The following is a 12,709-nucleotide window of genomic DNA, read 5'->3' as shown; positions in this document are numbered from 1 at the left end:
GAGTCCCATTTCAATAACCATTTTAATATCCCAGTGGCAGGGATGAGAAGATTCTAGTTTAAATTACCCAGGTATGAATCACCAAGGGAAGGCCCATCATTCCATGACTCTCATGTACTTCTCCTCCCCACTGGACCACACACACACCAGTGGCAACTTCTGGGTAGGTGTGGTTACAAGGACCCAGTTCTTTGACTGATGTCATCATCCATGCCAAAAGCAAACCCTAAGATCTCCTAATGCCACTATTGAGGTCCACATGCTGAGGGCCTATGGAGGAAAGAGTCTAAGTGGCAGGCTCCTTGACTAGCCCTCCCTTCTCCCACTTCCAGGCCCTGCCCCTTAGAGTGAAGGGTGTTATGAGTGGGTTCCAAGCCTCTCACCCATTTCCTAGACTTCACTCTCATAAGGAAGAGAGTATATAAAAGCCTTTAGTAGTGTTCTTCAATTCAATCCTTTTCATGCTACATTTAGCACAAATTCTCTCCACACTTTAGTATGAGAGTGGTAATAATTCTTCCTCCTTTTGAGTATTTCAGTGGTCACTTAAGTGGTAAAATTGGTGTGGAAAGGGAGGGGAGTGAGCTCCTAAGTGCTTACTTTGCATTCTCCCAAAGGCAATTTTTTAGGACGATTAACCTGTCATTTGCTGTACAGAATGGATGTGAATGGGTTGGTGGGGGTCTTTCAAATCAGTGGTCTACTGGGAAGAGTCTGTGGTTGGCACACAGTAGATGACACAGATTCGGCTTTAGCTCTGCCACTGACTAGCTGTGTGCCTTGCTACACTCATAGCCTTGCACTATGCCTGCAATCTTATATCTTTCAGCACTAAAAGCCTATCATTATATATTTTGGAAATGCATAATTTAGAAAATCCTGTATTTAAGGATGGGAACGCCACAGATTCAATCATACTTCTTGAAACTATGCATAAGTAAAAAGGCTAAAAGGCTGATAGAAGACACGACATCTTGTATCCTCACATCAAGAACCTATTTTTGGACCATTATAACTGCTCATCACTTTGCCTCATGTTAATGACTCATATGTTAAAAAGATACAGCAAATAATCCAGTGAAGAAATGGGCAAAAGACATGAATAGACACTTTTCTAAAGAAGACATCCAGATGGCTAACAGATACATGAAAACATGCTCAACATCACCCATCATCAGGGAAATACAAATCAAAACCACAATGATATACCATCTCACACCTGTCAGAATGGCTAAAATTAACAACTCAGGCAACAACAGATGTTGGCGAGGATGCGGACAAAGAGGAACCCTTTTGCACTGCTGGTGGGAATGCAAACTGGAGCAGCCAGTCTAGAAAACAGTATGGAGGTTCCCCCCAAAATTGAAGATAGAACTACCCTATGACCCAGCAATTGCACTGCTAGGTATTTATCCAAAGGATGTAGGTGTGGTGTTTTGAAGGGGCACATGCATCCCAATATTTACACCAATGCTATCAATGATAGCCAAAGTATGGAAAGAGTCCAATGTCCATCGACAGACAAATGGATAAAGAATATGTATACATATATATACATATATATGTATACATATTCTTTATCCATTGTATATATACATATGTATATACATACATACATACATACATACATACATACTTTATCCATATGTATATATACATACATACATACATACAATGGAATATTGCTCGGCAATCAAAAAGAATGAAATCTTGCCATTTGCAACAACATGGATGGAACTAGAGTGTATTACACTAAGTGAAATAAGTTAGTCAGAGAAAGACAAATATCATAAGACTTCACTCATATGTGGAATTTAAGATACAAAACAGATGAGCATAAAGGAAGGGAAGCAAAAATCATATAAAAATAGGGAGGGAGAAAAACATAAGAGACTCTTAAGTACAGAGGACAAACTGAGGGTCGCTGGAGGAGTTGTGGGTGGGGGGATGGGCTAAATGGGCAAGGGGCATTAGGAAGGACACTTACTGGGATGTGCACTAGGTGTTATATGTAGGGGATGAATCGCTGGATTTACTCCTGAAATCATTATTGCACTATATGTTAACTAACTTGGAAGTAAATTACAAAAAACAAAAACAGAAACAAAAAAAACCAATGACTACAATAAATATTTAAAGTGAATATTCAATAATAAAAAAAAAGATATAGCATATTTTTTAAACCTGACCCTTATTTTTATATGTGTCTGATGTTAATCTCTGAGCATCTTTCTTCATATTGCTAATATCACACATGCTCAGGTCACATGAACTGGTACTGGTCTGTCCACACTGCTGGGCTCCTGGCTTCTCTCCTCCCTTCCTAATGCCCAGTAGCCATTAACAAACACCACTGTCCTGGGTGCTGACACAGAACAAGCAGTTACCTTCAACTGCCACTGAGGTCACCCTGCTGTAGAATATCCTAAAACCTAGGCAAGGAAAGGTAATCTCAGCTATTGAAAGAAAAGCACTTTAGTTAAGCCTGGTGTTTCTTTCGTAGTTTTTTTTCCTCAGAGAAGCCCCAGGTACAACAGCTTTGACTCTGCCCTTCCGAAGTTATCTCTAGTCTGTGAGTTTTGCCCATGACCCTGGCAAATTTTAATCTCCTTAGGTTTCTTTCTCCATGTTCCTGGAGAGTATGAGTCTGGCTCTGAGGAAAAGGTCATTTACAAGGAAGACACAGTTCATATGCACGTAGTTGTTCCTAGGCTGTCATTCCTCTTAGTTCAGCTGACTGTTTGGAAGAAATACCACAAATAGTTTTAAAAGGAGGATCTGAAGTGGGTACTAAATTATGAAGTGTTGCAAACACTAGAGAGGAAAATCAAGAAAGGCTATTGGCACTATGGAAAGGGTAAAAAAAAAAATCTAAATCTTCCTCTCCACAGAATTGACAAATGAGATTTAGCTAAAGGAAATATAAATATATGAATTTGAGGACTATAACAAAGAACTTGTGGGCCAAGAGGGGATGAGGAAATGGCTGTAAAGCAACAAGATTAAAAAAGAAATGTGCTCATAAAAAGCTTTCAATGGAATAGACAGAAAACCAGTTATTTTGGTTAATTATTCAGTGGGGACAGTGGTTTTGTTTTACAGATGGGAAACTGAAACCTTTAGAGGGAAAGTGACTTGAATATTATCATAAAGAAATAGGACCCCACTGTTCTGATTCTCAACTCCCTTTGCACCGACTCCAAACGACATTCCATCTTTTATGTTCTATTGTTCTCTAAACTCAACCCTCTAGGATGTGGAAACTTTGATGCTCTTGGAAATTGCTTCTATATTTGTCCAATGCCAACTTCTGTGCTAGGAGAAGTCTGAAGTTCAACCCCAAAACACAGGGCTTGGCGCAGTCAAAAGCTCATTACAACTTCTCATTAGTTGTGTCTCTTGGGGCAACTATGGCATTCCCGAGTGTGACTCAGTATCACCACTCATAACTGATGGTTCCTGATTAATCTGAACGGAGCCAGAATAAAGGCCAAAATGAGCTCCTAGCAAATGAAGCAACATATCTTGCAAGACGAAAGTAAAAAGTTATATGAAAATTTCCTGAAATGACATCCCAGTACTAACCTAAATGATAACAGTATAACACCTAACACTTATTTAGCATACATTATGTACCAGGCATGATATTTGTGCTTGACATTAATTCATTTGTTCCTCTTGATAACCCCATGAGGCAAGTACTATTACTACTCCCATTTTAAATAGGAAACGAGGTCACATAAATGTTAAGTAACTTGCTAGGCTGGCTAGGAACATGAATTACTTTAGAACATAAGAATATATCGACTGATACTCAAGGATCTGTGAAAGGTTTCTCCAGATTAAATATAAACATAACTTCATCAAGGGGCACCTGGGTGGCTCAGTCGGTTAAGTGTCCGACTTTGGCTCAGGTCATGATCTCATAGTTCATGGGTTGAGCCTCACGTCGGGCTCTGTGCTGACAGCTCAGAGCCTGGAGCCTGCTTCGGATTCTGTGCCCCCTTTTCTCTCTCTCTGCTCCTCTACTGCTCGCGCTAGGTATCTCTCTGACTCTCAAAAAGGAATAAATGTTAAAAAAATAATAATAACTTCATCAATCCAAATAAAGTATGGAGTTTAGTTCTTAATAACGTATCAATGACAGTTTCTCAGGGTAGTACCTTCTTCAAATGCACCATGGCAATAAATGATGTTAACAATGGGGAAAATGGGGTGTTTCTATCTTTATGTGTTCTGTCTTTACAATTTTTCTGTAAATCTATTATTATAAAATAAAAAGGTTAGTTAAAGAAAAAAAAAACCTTTATCTGAATACTTCTTAGAGGGAACTTTTCATTGGGTCAGGTCAAATAAGAACAATGCCATTCCTTTTCCTAAAAGCCAGAAGACTATTAAAGACAGTGGGGCTCCCCACGACACTACATTATACACGTAAGTGAAGGAACGTCAAGGTCTCCATTAGTACTAACTTACTTAGCTTCAGAGACTTGTGCTAGAATTTTAAAGGCAAATTGGAAACTATTTCCTGGAACAACGCCTTACAGCATGCCTTTTGATACTTGGATTATATTTCTTAAATTCTGAAGAAATCTTGCTTTTTCCCCTCTTCTGTGCATTTTTGGTGCTGAGCTGTTTCCGGTTTTCCCACACTCCTGCCTGTCAGAGAGAAGAAACCACAAAAATGCAGCAAAGTTTGTCCATAGAGCCGCAATTTCATCTCAAAAGGCTGAAGAGTTCTCCTGCCAGCACTGAGTTCAGGGCGGCAAATGGTCCTGCTGCCTGCTGACAAGGCCCCCTCCCTACCAGCAGACGAGCCGGACCCAATGGGCCACCACGGGCCAGCTCAGGATACTGGCAATACTCAGAGGATCCACAAACAAGGCGCATACTGGCAAATTCAACATGCACATCCGGCTCACTGATTCTCCTACCTGAGGGCTTCCTGAACCCAAGGAAGAGAGCATGATTCCAGAATGTTTATGATGGTAATTAAGGCTCACTGAGTTCCTCTGTGTGCTACGTCTTGTTCTAGATGTTCTACATGCAAAGTATTACATGTATTAACTCTGCTAGTATTTATCAACATTCTGTGAAGCAGATCCTCTTTATTATCTCCGCTTCACAAATGAAGAGACTGAGGCTAACTGATTAAGTAACTTGCAACCGACCAAAGGTCTTCAGTTAGTAAACAGTTAGTGCGTGAGGGTGTGAATACAGGCAGTCTGGCTCCAGAGCTACACCCTTGAGGGCTCACTTCTACTTTTTCCAGGCTGAAGAGCCATACGGCTTCCTTCTCACTGTGCTCTTGGCCTTCAACCACAAATTGCCCCTTCCTAACCCCCTCAATGAAATCCCAATCCAGTGTCTTCCCATTCAAATCCCTAAGAGTGAACAAGGAATACAGGTGAATGGGAGGGGGGGCGGGGAAGAGAGGGGGAAGGCATACAGAATTTTAGATGAAATTGAAAAAATCTGACTCTTTAGAAAGACCAGGAAAAAAACACATCAGGAAGAAGTTTGCATTTCCTTTCTCCAAACCCACGGTTCAGCACTGTTACCCAGTGCACTGTCTGATGGTAGCTCCTGCCAGAGGCTGGAAGACTTAGTCACTGGCAGTGACCTTGAACCCCGCCATCAGCGCTCATCACAATCCCCGGAGAACCTAAGAGCAGCACCTGCCCCTCCCACAGGGTACACAGCCCAAACTTCAGCATGGTCCACTAGTTCCCCAGGTGACTCTCAGCCCAGGCTGAGAACCAGAGTTAACTTTCAGTCCCCATCAGGTGTTCTTTTTTTTTTTTTTTTTTAATTTTTTTTTCAACGTTTTTTATTTATTTTTGGGACAGAGAGAGACAGAGCATGAACGGGGGAGGGGCAGAGAGAGAGGGAGACACAGAAACGAAAACAGGCTCCAGGCTCTGAGCCATCAGCCCAGAGCCTGACGCGGGGCTCGAACTCACGGACCGCGAGATCGTGACCTGGCTGAAGTCGGACGCTTAACCGACTGCGCCACCCAGGCGCCCCAAGGTGTTCTTGTCTTCTGTACAGTACCAACGATTTTGAAGGCCTCATAAACGAAGAGTACTCTTAGCACAGAATGGATACGACTCAGAAGAAACTGAACAGGAGATTAAGGAAAACTTACTTGGAGGCCTTCTGGGATGTCATCTTCCTGAGGACTTGTTTGTGATTGGCTGGGGGCTTGGGGACCAGCGAGGAGGAAGAACTTGGAGCTGGCACCACTTTTTGCGGTAGAACGGCTGGCTTCTGGCCACTAGCTGTGGCACTTGAAATTCTGCAAGCTGCACCATTATTTATTGTCCATAAATTGGAGTTAGGTAGTGTCTGGCTGCCAAAGATGGCCTACAAGGAAGAGAAAAAGAAAGGTCGTTGGAGATGTCCTTCATAAGCCATTTGCTATAAATGAGTAACTGGGTTGTAATCCTGAAGTGGGACAAAAGGAAAAGGGAAATTGTTGAAGTAATTTTTTAGGAAAAATTTCTCTAATACTGCCAGTGTAGGTCCAGATTCAGAGAACGGAGAGGTCTGGAAGGAGAGAGTTGAGACGGTCTTGTTGAAAGTACACTGTGCTGGGAATCAGGGCATATGGGTACTATGTATTATCCATCTGTGGAAATTAGAAAAGCGTCTGGTCTCTCTGTCTTCGTTTCCTTCACTGTTAAGTTCAACAGATATTTAATGAATGTCTCCTACTGGGTGTCAAGTACTGGAAATAAAGCACAGGAACAAAAGTGGCTTGAAGCTTGACTCAATTCCAGCCCACTCAGAGAGCTCAGAACTCTTCTAGAAGGTGTGCACATATGAGGAGTGGGTAGAAGCCAGTGTGGCAAGGGCACGTTGAGCAGAGAGGTGGAGAGAGGAGGCTGGAACAGAACAGCCAGACCATGTGTGGCCTTGAGGACTCTTTGCAGAATTCTTTAACACCTCATTGACTTAAAGATTAACATAAGACTTTACATTTTAAAATGCTTTCGAAGTAAAATCACTACCTGAATGCTAGTTACTGTATGAATATAAGATCAATACAAAGGTGTATTTGCTTAGAGGGTAAGCCTACAAATCAATAAAGACCTAAAAATCACCATCTAAATGTCACAAACACCAACATATGTCTGTAGTTAGGATGTAAAGGTATACTTTCTCAAGTCGATGCTTAAAAAATTCTTATAACTTATTTACCTCATTAGCAATTGGTGTTTTCTTTGGGGGAGGCCACAAATTTTGCTATTGATCATTCCATACTATTAACACTGCCTTCAATACGCATGCGTTACAAAAGCTTTAAATGTGAAATAATATTAAGAGAAAATATACAATTGGCAAAATACAGAAGGTTTTTTTATTAAAAAGATTTCTGGCAATTGATTTCCATCTGAAGACACTGCATTTAAAGAGACATGGAGAAATGTCATTTCCTTCTGGCCAGGCCAAAAGGGTAAGATCAGATGCTCTTAGGAAGCATTCACCTTAGAGATAGACTTTATTAATATTATTTTTGTCTTTTATGACTTTCATGCTTTAAGATATAAAAAATATAAATTGGGTAGCTTTAGCAAAATGTTAACCAATCCTTCTACACTCATGCCTTGGAATGTCCCATTTCAGGGAAATATGTCCAAAGGTCCTGGGCTAGGCAGGTCTGAGAGGGATCAGAGACTCTTGTGCAGAGTAAATGTGTTTGACAGGCTTAACAAAGAACAAAGCAATTTCAGAAGTAGAGGGTTACAGCATTTTCAAATGCACCATTCGGACTGAGATGTTCTTCATCTCTACAAACCATGCAAAGGGGAACCCGAAGAGCTCTTCCCTCACCTCCAACTCTGACCGGAAGAAGGGGAACAAAGGAAGACCCAAGCCCATGGGCCAAGCCAGGAGGGAGGCATTGGGGGGTGTATACATGTGGGAAGGTCTTCAGATGGTCCAAGAGGGCCCAGGAGCCCTGATTCTGCTCCAGCAAGCCTTCCGAGGACAAGTAACCATGGGGTACAGCAAGACAGACTCAAAAACAAATCTATTCCTTTCAAACACCATTTCCATATCTGAGGGTCTCAATATCTGTGGGAGAGACTCAACTAAAAGGAAGGAAGGAGGCAGGAGAGGGTTACTGTCAGTTTATTTTCACTACTATATCCCTACACACGAGCTTAGATTGAAGAGTGAAAGTTGCCCCTTTCAGAATGGGGAGGAGACTAGAAATCCAAGCAGGGCTGAAGAGCTCTATAGCAGCCATCCATAAACAAATTCACTGGATGAGGAGCTGAGAAAGAAAAGCCACTGTTAGCAAAGGGCTCTTGGAAATGAAAATATTCCTTATTGAGCGCGATTTTTCGTGTTGTAAAGGAACTGCCATCAGAAAGAAAACATCCATTCAATATATGTTGCTGTGGTGACAACTTAACCATATTTTCAAGATCACTGAGGTTTTTTTCTTTTGTTAAAAAGTCTTGCTGGGACTCCTAAATACAAACAAAAAATGAATGAAAAGAGCAAGATCCGAACGGTGTGAGTGTAGTAAGCTCCTATTTGTGTAAAAAAGGAAAAAGAATACACACAACCCTACACACAGACACACAAAACACACAGAAACACACACACATACACAGAAGGTTGATATGTGCATAGAACAATTCTGAAAGGGTACACAAAAAACTAGGAACCTCCATGGAGAAGAACCGGTTAGCTAGGGGTCCAGGAAAGAGGGAAACTAATTGTTCACTACATATCATTTATAACCTTTTGAATTTTGTACCATCCATCTGTAGTTATTTATTACAAAAATTAATCATTCAAGGGTAAAAAAAAAAAAAAGTCAAGTTCTCCTAAGACTTAAGCAGGTAACAAAGTTAACTCTGGGTACTAGTCAAAGTATCCAAATGGCGTCCTAGTTTTAACCAGGTGGGTACAGGACTCAGCATTAGACGGGGCTGAAGGAGTTCACTGTTCAACACTTATTATGCCTACAAATCCAGAGTTGGTCATCAGTGAAAGGCAGAGACTCAGGTAAGTGAAGAACAGCATGGCTTTGCAGCCAAACGTGCCTGGGCTCAAATGTAGGCTCTGGCACTTATCAACGGTGACCTTTTCAAGTTAGTGAACTTCTCTGACCTTCAGCTTCCTCACAGGCAATTACAATTACTTTGCTGGATTATTGGGGGTTAAATGAAGACCCCCCATATGTCAATATCACCCAGGCATTCAATCAAGGATTCCTGAAGTAGACCAAATACCAGGCGCATTGTAGACCTTCGGCAAATGCTCCATTCCTTCCCAGCCTCCCACCTCCGTTTGCTGAGGATCCGATGGCATGCAGGTCTGCCTCTGTAGGGTCTGTGAATGGCAGCTGGTTGGGCATTTTTCAACATACTTTTCTAGTCTTACGATGATGCTCACTAGCTGTGAAAGCAAACGCTTAAAATGAAAACATATGTTTAGGTTCCCCAGATCATATTTACTCAATTTTCTCTGGCAGGAATAATCTTTTCCTCTTCTGAATGCTTGTAACAATTTATTTGTGTGTGTCTTATCACATTTAGCTCGTTCTACCTTGGGTTACAGCCACTGATATGTGTACTTTTCTCTCCTTCTGGACATTGCACGCTGCAGATGCCTGAATGACATCTGATTAATTTTTGTTTCATGCACAGTGCCTAGTAGAATGCCTTGTGCATAACAGGCGCTTAATAAATATCTACCCCATGAATGAAAGTAAGAAAACTCGTAACTACTACTCATTTTTATTTTTTTTTAGTAACAACCAAATTCCTATGCAAAAAAATAGTCAAGTCTGTGTTTCTACAGAGATGTAATCTTGTAATAGGACCATTGTCTGGACTTTGAATAGTGCCTAGTGTGTTATCTGTGATCAACTTATACTTAGCCACAAAATGTAAGCAAGACTTTCTGTAGATCCCAAACAAAAATAAATTCATCTTCCTAGATGCAAATTTTGTGGCAGGACCTTAGACACCAACGTTCCTTAGTGATAAGATCAGTTTTTACCTCAAATAACAAAATAGAAGAAATTAAGAGGATTTATTGCTTAGGAGACTGTCACTTGCCTGGATACTAATACTTCTTTCTTTCTTCCTAATAATACTGCCCCAATTTTTGTTTGGGTAATGATGTGTGTCCACTTAAAAAAACTATATTTCCCAATCTCTCCTGTACTTAGGAATAACCATGTGCACCTTCCGGGAAAGCTCTTTAAAGGGGGCAAACTGGGTTAGGACACAATTTTTGCCCTTTACTGTTCTTCCTCCCATCCGGAACATGGATATCCAGCTAGCATCAGGTGGACAGGCCTTGGGTGGAAGTCACTTGCTAAGGATTGTAAAGGATAAAGACAAGAGAAGCATGGGCTCATGACAGTACCATAGAGTTCAGGAGGGCCTAACTCTAGATTTCTGATTATATGGGGGAAAAGAAAAATTCTAATTTGTTAAGCTATGGTGGCATAGGGCAGAAGGGAGGGTCTGCTAAATGCAGCGAAATGGACGCCTGAACTGAGATATAATCCTCAATCTACCAATAAGTCCAGCTTGTTTAAGCCTTAATATAATGCAAGTGTACCGCATCTCAAAAAAGCAGACACTCTTCCCAAATACAGTAAAGCAGCTTCTAGGTTCTCAGCTATTTAGTCATCACACTCTAATATACCAAATGGACAATGAAATCACAATTCTGTACTGTCCAAACTTCCCAAGAGTCAGTAATGTAGACAAGTTCCCAGGTATTTCACCAAAGCCAAGGCTAAGTGTAATGAGATTAAAGCAATCAAATTTGATAAAGAAACCCACGAAAATACTCAGGCAATGTTAAAAAGCAGATATATAAATGAATTCATTAGACTATTGGCAGAAATCAGCCTCTCATACCATGTATTGGCTCCAGTCCTACAACTCCATCAACAATAGATGATGTGAATTGTTTTGTCCTGATATTCATTCATAAATGGATAGAAGAATAGATAAAGTTCTCTCCATATAAATTCTAAGAAATGCGAGTCTGGATATACAATGTTAGCACTCTGCACTTGCGGGTTAACAGCCCAGGGAATGGGCTACACCGTCATCAGTCAATGTCTTGGGAATGTGAGAGCTGTGTAAGCACTGGCCTCCACTCAAGACCTGGTCAACATATACAAGACTTTTGCTTCTTTATTGGGTGTGGGAAACAGCCATGCTTCAGTAAGGAGACTCAGAGAAAACCACAGTTTGAGGGTTGGCTTGGCCCCAGGCCAAAGATTGGAACGGCCCTCCTTCTCCCACAACAGAAGGGTACTCGTGGGTGGGAAGGAGGAATTTCTGATAGACAGAACACAGACTGCAACTTGGAAGGTTATGGGGAAGCAAGATCTGGGCTCTCTTACTAGAAAGATAATACTGTTCAGAGATTAAATTCTGGGAGGTTTTTTTTTTAAATTCCATCCAGTAAAACACTTCTTTTTGTCTTTACTTGGGCTTATTGGTGATGGAGTGGAGCTAGATAGCTCTTTGTAGTGAAATAACTCTCTACATTCACTTTTCTTTTAATTAAGGGAGATAAGGTTGGGAAATGTTAACCTTAACCTCAATGGGTTAGTGTCTTTTTGTACCCCTTTTACGTTGGTTCCATAAAAGCAAACATTTTTATGCATTAGTCTCCCCACCGAGTTCCATCCTAACTTGGATTAAGTTCCCATTACATAGTACACAAAACTGCTTCTAGAATGTTGTTCTCTGGCGGGTCAAGTACTGGGATGGTGTATCTTCCTGAGCATGTAAGATGCTGATCACTCACCTGACCACAACCAGTCAAGAGCTGTTCAAGGCAAAGAACACACTGTGTCATTTGTGCAATCATGTGATGTTGTAAAAAGCTGGGGGCCAAGGTGAGGGTGAGGGTAGCTGTTTCTATTTTAGCAAAAGCAAGCTTCCAAAAGGCCTTTGTCTCACATTGTATGGAGTTCTTGGCTGTCTTCCACTCACAGTGTTTGTCGGCTGGGACAAGACCGGGGGCCGAGCAAGAGGAACAGAGTACAACATCTGGTACTGCTGAGAAGGCAGGGGGCAGTGCTGTATGTAACCCTCACAGGGATGGGGCAGAAACCAGAAGATGCTACTGTTCACACGGAGAGAGGCTGGCGACACAAATACCCGAGATCGAGCTTCGTACCTGAGATCGAGCTTTGAGTGGCCAAAGGTACTGGACAGCCTCTGGAATTTCCTTGTTTCTTAAATCAATAAAGAGGCTCTGTCTCCTTTAGCAATTAAGACAGAAGGCTCTTACTAATTCAAATGATCTGCTCTCAAGGATGTGTCTACAGCTGCTTACCTGGACAGAACAATTTATTCACCAACCAACAAAAACCATTGTGTTTCAGGCAATTTCTAAGTCAACTGTGCTTGCACATGTGGGAAACCATGCTGGTCCTTAACAGATACTTAGATATACTCCCGGGACTCTGTCATCCAATAAAACCAAAGATTCTAGCAGTAGTCTCTGAGTTGGTGTTTCAAGAGAATCAAGACAAGTGAACAGATCTTGGGTGAGGTGTGTGTTACGACGAAGAAGTCCGACCATGAGGCAGCTGGTTAAGGCCAGGGATACGGTCCATGACTAGAAAACCCAGTGAAATTAAATAAATTAAATAGCCTTAAGACATCACACAGATAACCTTCTCTCACTAGCAGCCCCCACTTCCACT

The 12,709-nt window shown here is 41.4% G+C and overlaps 1 protein-coding gene across 16 annotated transcripts in view; it reads right to left on the bottom strand.

The window, feature by feature from the left end:
* The window catches only part of TTLL5 (tubulin tyrosine ligase like 5), a 284,194-nt gene that overhangs the window by 62,776 nt on the left and 208,709 nt on the right, over positions 1–12,709 (bottom strand). For 10 of the 16 annotated variants that reach the window (XM_040477756.1, XM_040477758.1, XM_040477763.1 and 7 more), the window contains 2 exons: positions 9,304–9,417; positions 6,149–6,366 (listed from right to left, as the gene is read on the bottom strand). In XM_040477756.1, coding sequence (XP_040333690.1) covers positions 6,149–6,366; positions 9,304–9,417 — 332 coding nt within the window. Of the gene's footprint in view, positions 1–6,148; positions 6,367–9,303; positions 9,418–12,709 lie in introns of those variants that run through there. The other 6 variants (XM_040477764.1, XM_040477757.1, XM_040477760.1 and 3 more) reach the window with 2 other exon arrangements.

The sequence above is a fragment of the Herpailurus yagouaroundi genome, unplaced genomic scaffold (assembly GCF_014898765.1).
Source record: "Herpailurus yagouaroundi ecotype Mexico unplaced genomic scaffold, PumYag 141, whole genome shotgun sequence".
Taxonomy (NCBI): domain Eukaryota; kingdom Metazoa; phylum Chordata; class Mammalia; order Carnivora; family Felidae; genus Herpailurus; species Herpailurus yagouaroundi.
This window is presented reverse-complemented; position numbering and strand designations above follow the sequence as displayed.